This window comes from Tiliqua scincoides, chromosome 1 (genome assembly GCF_035046505.1).
Source record: "Tiliqua scincoides isolate rTilSci1 chromosome 1, rTilSci1.hap2, whole genome shotgun sequence".
NCBI lineage: Eukaryota > Metazoa > Chordata > Lepidosauria > Squamata > Scincidae > Tiliqua > Tiliqua scincoides.
In genome coordinates this window covers 108,586,458-108,593,273 of record NC_089821.1, presented here as the reverse complement: position 1 = coordinate 108,593,273, position 6,816 = coordinate 108,586,458, and the positions used below count along the sequence as shown (strand labels likewise).

Genomic DNA, 6,816 nt, shown 5'->3' with positions numbered 1-6,816 from the left:
TTTAGAAGAGCAACAAACAAAAAAAATTTCCTTGGACCTAGGAGTCCATGGACCAAGAAAGAAATGATGTGACATAGTTGCTACTGGGGAGATCCCCTCCCAACCCAAAAAAATATCCACTAATACTGAGGGAACTCAAAGTAATACTGTGACATCAGGAAAAAGTGAGGTAATTGAAATGCCAGTATATTTCATCTCTTTCTCCCTCGCGCGCTTTCACTCTCACTCTCTCTCGCTCTCTCGCTCTCTCTCTTGGAATCCAGTCTATTACAGATGCGTTAGTTTAGGGGCTTCCTGAATCCTTCCCTGAGATGTGTGATGAGAAGTGAGATCTGTGTACGTGGGATGGGGGTCACAAGGTCCATGGTGATGGTTGCCTGGGATCTGAGCAGCGCAGCTGTAGTCCACGCTGGCGGAGGAAGGGTGGGAGAGGTGGCTGATGTTGAACATCGGCCCGGACGCTGGCATGGAGTCGACAAAGTTCCCTCCAACATAGACGGGGCTGCCCTGCAAACTGGGGTTGGCGAAGCCTCCGTTGCTTTGCATGGCGTGGTGGTCGTACTCGGCCCCCGGGTACCTCTTCTGCTGGGGCAGGCAGCTGCTGAGGGGCGCCGTGTAGGCAGCCAGGCCGTACATGTTTTGCTGGGACTTGGCAAAGGAGGTGGGCGAGGGCGCGTCGTAGCTCAGGCTGCCGACGGTGGGGAGCTGGCTGGAGTAGCCTACGTGGTTGGGGCCGCTCAGGGGCGGGCTACGGTCAGGGGACTGTCCTACGGGGGAGTGCATAATCCCTTTGGCTTTCTGGTCTTTCTTGTACTTCATCCTCCGGTTCTGGAACCAGATCTTGATCTGGCGCTCCGTCAGGTTCAGCAGGTTGGCCATCTCCACGCGGCGCGGGCGGCACAGGTAGCGGTTGAAGTGGAACTCCTTCTCCAGCTCCACCAGCTGCGCGCTGGTGTAGGCGGTGCGGACCCGCTTGGAAGCAGGGCCGGGGGGGCTTTTGTCCTCGCAGTTCTCTCCTCCTGCCCGAAAGGGAGAGAAAGAAGAGGAGGTTGGCTGGGTGGGTGGTTGATTTACAGAACTGGGTAGCATTGACTGTACACACAGGCACAGAGCTTTGACATTGTGGGGTGGGAGGGGACAGTCTGGGGAAAACATGAACTCAGATTGTTATCACTCAATTCCAATCAGGACATTCACACTGAAAGATCTTTCGGAACTGCTTTAAAAGGGCTTCTATGGAGAACTTAGCAATTAATGATCACTCTTTGGATGTATTTTATTGTCCGTCCGTCCCGTCCCCCCCACATTCTAAAGCCCAGTCCTTTTCCACACTTTCAGGCTTCTACATTGGAGTTCGGAATTCGAAGTGAAACTATGCTCGGTGAGAAAAGCACTGGAATGTTCAGCCCCTTGCTCAGCCTCAATGCATCTTCCCTCGTATGCACGGGAGAGGGAAGTGATTATGAAGAGGGTAAGCCAAGTGACACTTCCACCATTTTTTTGGTAGGCAATACGGTTCCCGAGATGCTTAGCGATACTGCCACCCCCCCTTCTCCCTCACACACAAACATAAAGTGAGAGCCACACACACACACACACACACAGCATAAAGGGAGAGCAGGGTTCGATCTGCCATCCTACTGGGAGCGAATCAGAGTCCAGACTCAGCTACGGGGTCCTCGAAGGGATAGGAAAGTTACAGTTCGAGACGGGAGAGTTGTAAATCATCTAATTTAATTGGAAGGATCGATCGATCCCTGACAAAGCCCGGGAAGGTTCTCTTGGCTCGGCTGGCCCCCAACGAGAACAAGGCCCAGGTCTCCAAACTTTGCAGACAATGGGGCGACTGCCGAGGCTGCCGCAGCTAACAAGGCACGTCGAGCTTTGTTATCTACCAGGAGGTGCTTTAACTAATCGCAGGACAGCAGAGCCGGGATTCCCACCAGAGCCTCACACATTCCCGGGCTCACAGTGTGCTGCTTCTCTTTTCAAAACGGGCAGCCATTTCCAGGCCCAGGGAAGGGTAGCTGGGTAGGGGTCTTCCACACTCCTCCCTTTCTTTCCCCTGCACAGCTTTGAAGGGGGAGGGGCTGTGGGGGCCACCATCAGTGTCTCAGCGCTCACTCTGGCTTGCTAGAAATGATCCCACCAAGATGGGTTTAGAGAAGGTTGCAATCCAAGGCAGACCACAGATATTGGAGGAGAGGGAACCTTCGCTCTGAAACTAGGACTGGGGAAAAGACCGATCCAACCCGCAGAAAGTACCTAGAGTTGGGTGCTTCTCTTTGGGTTATGTTGGTATTTGCATCTCATTCCGATGGTGTCCTAGATTTGTCAGGTCAACACGTATTTGAAGAAAGAACACAAAGGCCCTGATCTGAGTCTGATCTGAGGTTAACAAGGGGTGGCTTGAGGAATTTGGAGACATACCTCATGTTCCATGGGACTGTGAGAAAGGGTATGTTTAAAAGGGGGGACGTCTTCCATAATAAGGGGCTAAAAAACTAATGCCTTGCCTGACTGAACTTTTGCAAAGACAAGAGGGGGTGGGGAGACCATCTCCTGTTTGCCTCTCCCAGTCCCTTCATTTCTTTTGTGCACCGGAAGTCCCATGTATTTCGAGAGTTATTTTCAAGAAAAGATGCTTAGGAAAACTTTTTTTTTTTCATATAGTGAAACTCCAAATCACAGGGGAGTATGTCACACAGCTTTCTTTAGGACTTTGTTAGCAAGTGCTGTAATGTGTTTGGTGTGGAGACTCAGCCTGAAGACCAGTGCTGACCCTGAAGTTTACCTTTGTGTGTGTATGTGAACTAAGTGCAACCCTATGGATGTTTACTTAGAAGTCAGCCCAACTGTATTCAGTGGTTCTTGTTCTGAGATAGCGGTGTACAACATTGGAGCCTATGTGACTCTTGGGGAGAGGGCAATGTCCTCCTAGCAGCCCTGCTGGAACAGAAAGAGCGATAAGATATAAACTTTCAGATGGACCACCTAACATGAGAAATTCAGATTGTAACCTTTGGAGTATCACAGAATTCTTCCTTAGGCTGAAAGTTCAAGTCAGCTTATCCAGCTCTCCCAGTCTAATAAGAGATGCCCACCTCACTTTGTGTATCTTGCAGATCTGGGAGAGTGGGAGAAATGCCATACCACTCAAGAAGGATGAAGGTTTCCGCCCTTCACCACCCCACTTGAGGATTCAGCCAGAGAAAGACGCCAGTGTGACTCCAGCTCTCACTTCCTGCTCTTTAAATGAGTGTTTGGTCCGACCAGGCAACACAGGGCGTAATCCTATCCAACTTTCCAGCACCCATGCAGCCATATCAACTGCATCCTGTGATGAGAGGCCTCCTCGAGGTAAGAGGACATTTGTTCCCTTATCTTGGTGCTGCATCAGTGCTGGAAAGTTGGATAGGATTGGGCCCTGAGACACACTTCAGGGGGCCTCTCAATGGCTATTGGTCATGGAACCTCAGAAGCGGTGCTGCCTGGGTGCGCCGCTTGCTAAGGCTGGTGCCTAGACGGAGCTGCAATCTGCCTGGCCCCTTTCTGTGTTGGGGTGGTTTCGTTCCTGTTGTTCTGTGCTGGGGGGCGAGTGAAGCCCCTTTCCTGAACCAGAGAGCCCCGCACGCAGGGACGGGGCTTTCTCGCTGTCTAGTACCTGCGGGGGCGCAGCTGTTCTTCTGCTTGGAGTTCTGGCGGGACTCCTTCATCCAGGGGAAGATCTGCTTGCTGATGGTGGCGCTGGAGGAGCCGGAGGAGTTGGGGCCGCCCTTGCCCTTCTTGGCGGGCACCGCGTGGGCGGCGTGGCTGCTGGGCGGCGAGGGCGAGGGCAGCGCGGGGGGCGGCGCGGGGGGCTGCTGCTGCGGCGGCGGCTGCTGCTCGCCGAGGCCGGGGGGCTGCGGGGGGGCTGCCTGGCCGCCTCCCCCGGGGCGCATGCAGCTGCCGCTGAGGTCTGCGCCCTTGTGCGCGGCGGGGGGAGCCCGGACGGGAGCGGCGCCCTGCAGCGAGCAGGCGGAGCCGGGGTAGTCGCTGTCCAGGGCGGGCTGGGCGTAGGGCTGCGGGGGGGCCGAGGTGTAGCCGTAGGCGTCCGCCTTGCCGTAGCCGCCGTAGCCCCCGAAGAGCGCCGCGTTGTCGTAGTAGGCCGCCTTCTGCATCCTGGGCTCTGCGGTCGCCAAGGCTTCGGGAGCGCGCTCAAATAACATCGACCGCCGCCGTCCCCCGCGGCCTCCCCACCCTCACGTCACGGGCTGGGACCAGTCGCTGCCCGCGGAGCCACCTGGAGAGAGAGCAGCAAGTCAATGGGGGGAGACACAAAGAAGGGAGCGCGTGCACGTGTGCATCCCAGTGAAGGACTGGGTTCTCAAGCCTCTCCACACTTTCCTGGGAGTAAGCCCCTTGGACCATAATGGACCATAATGGAGTAGACATGCATAGGATTGGGCTCTGGGTGAGACCTCTTGGCATGCAGAGTTTTCCTCAGGTGCTTGTCTCCCTCTCAGCTCACATAGGCCCGAATCCTTTCCAACTTTCCAGCCCAGAGGTTAAGAGAACAAATATTCCCATACCTTGAGGATGCCTCTGTGACCACCTCCCCAACACAGGATGCAGCACACACCGCATTGGTAGGGCTGCACTGGCACTGGAAAACTGGATAGGATTGGGCCCACACATTCTTGTCAGGGGTATGCAGTCCCACACAGTCACACACACATGGCCTGACCTCACCTGGCATGGTTTTCACTGAAACTCAGACCCTGAGGACCCTGTGTTTGTCTTGGAAGCAAGACTAGGGGGTTGCCGAGGTCAACATGCATTCACATGCACACCACAGGCCTCACTTCTGCTCTGCTTCTGAAGAGCAGAAGCACTTCTAAAGCACTTCTGAAGGCCCTCACTGCTCTCCTGGTTGCTCTCCCTGGGTTGCTGGTTTGGTTCTGGTTTTCAATCCATCTCCTGTCACTTAAGCTCGCTCTCTCTCTCTCTCTCTCTCTCTCTCTCTCTCTCTCTCTCACACACACACACACACACACACACACACACACACACACACACACACACACACAAGCACACAGAGCCATTAGATTCACCATTGCTTCCATTCCAAGCTCAAGGAAAGCCATGCACTCTTTGATGGCTTGCTGGATACCTGTACACAGTCCCTGAGTCTTCAAAAGTCCCTGAGGCTTCTTTTTTATTACACATGCACAACAGGACAAAACACACTTGTGTGGGTAGGATCCTTAACCTTCACTCTCCTTGAACTTCCTAGCACCAAATACTGCACAACCCTAGGGCCTAGAGACTAAAGTTTGACCCTGCCTCACTGGCCTGTCAGTTCAACAAGGCTAAAAAATATCACTGGCCTACATGTGGAGGGCTTCCCCTACAGATTTCCCCCCCTCTAGTGCTCACAGGATCCTCAGTCTTGTACAGTTTGCCCAACTAAAGTAAGGTCCTGTGATGCATTGATGCAGCCAATCTTCATTCCATCCCTCCCTTCCCTCTACCAGGTGCACATACCTGCCCAACTTCCTAATAGTTTTGCACCCCACCTTAAACACAATTGACTGGGATGCAAATTCCATTTAAATGAATGAGTTCTCTTCTGATCTTGAGGATCAGAGTGGAAAGGGAGCAGCCTGGAGCCATTATTCCTCCATGGCAGGAACATTACCTTCTTACACATTGATCTTAAGCACATTCACATCACAGAGGCCTACAATTCAGGAGTTTGGATTTTCCTCAACTAAGACTGTCCTGCATGTGACTGTCAGAAAACCAAGATGAATCCAGCATTGTATGCACAGATGGAAATGAATCAAATAGTTGAACTTAATTTAGTAAATGTGTCCTTCTGTACAATATTTCTGAGTTTTATTATCTCCCTTTTCTTCACCTGGCTTGAAGAAAAGTGAAATGTTTGTCACTGCTTTATAGTAAATTAAGAAGTGTTTAGGTAAGACTTTTTGAAACTTGGTAATAGCAGTACAGGTTGAGACTAATTATTTGCATGGGTTCTGTTACAAGCACTCACATGGATAAAAAAATGCACTATAGCAAATCAATTTAAAAACAAAGTTTCTTTGCTCCAGTGATTGAAAAACAGCCTTGCTGACCTTTTGACTCTAAGATAAGAGTCATTAAGAAGACAATCCATCAGCACTTCACTCAGACCCTCCCTTCACCAATGCAAAATGATCACCTTTCTTTCGCCTGCTGGGGGAAGAGAGGGTTCTGCAGGAGAGAGAAGGTCTGGTCTAGAGGGTAGAGCCTCCATTTGCCTGAAGATAACATCCACAGGTCGCCAGTTCGAGGCCACCGGCACTGTGCGACCTTGAAGCAGCTGACAAGCTGAGCGGAGTTATTCCATCTGCTCTGAGCATGGGAGGATGGAGGCCAGAATGTGAAACCAGATCAGAGTGAAACATCTGGACTGTTGCAGTTCTTGAAAGATAGAACCTTCTTTCAATTTTAAAATCCCTACGGGGATTTTATCAGCCTGCCTATGTAAACTGCCTTGAATAAAGTCTGAGAAGAAATCTGACGACCAAGAAAGGCAGTATATAAATACATGTATTTTATTGTTATTGTTATTGTTGTTATTGTTGTTATTGTTGTTATTGTTGTTATTGTTGTTATTAGCCCGCTGCCCTTTCTCTCTCATTAAGGAGGCTGTTGTTAAAGGACTGTTCAGTTTTTAAAACTGATTTTAAAGGGATGCATTTTTCCCCTTCTCCAGGGATCAACACATTCTTTCTGTTGAGTCAAATCCGTGTATAAAAAATCCGTGTATAAATAGGCTGGACCTGT

The 6,816-nt window shown here is 51.4% G+C and overlaps 1 protein-coding gene across 2 annotated transcripts; it reads right to left on the bottom strand.

Annotated features, from left to right (window-relative positions):
- Positions 1 to 267: 267 nt before the first annotated feature.
- Positions 268 to 4,208, bottom strand: HOXD3 (homeobox D3). 2 transcript variants are annotated; one of them, XM_066634930.1, is made up of 2 exons: positions 3,665 to 4,208; positions 268 to 1,016 (listed from the first exon to the last, which is right to left on the bottom strand). In XM_066634930.1, exons 1-2 carry the CDS (start codon positions 4,206 to 4,208, stop codon positions 268 to 270), a joined length of 1,293 nt encoding a protein of 430 aa, XP_066491027.1. The 2 variants fall into 2 exon arrangements, with proteins under 2 accessions (XP_066491027.1, XP_066491036.1); XM_066634939.1 differs by having other exon boundaries at positions 268 to 1,013; positions 3,665 to 3,761.
- Between the last annotated feature and the right edge of the window lie 2,608 nt (positions 4,209 to 6,816).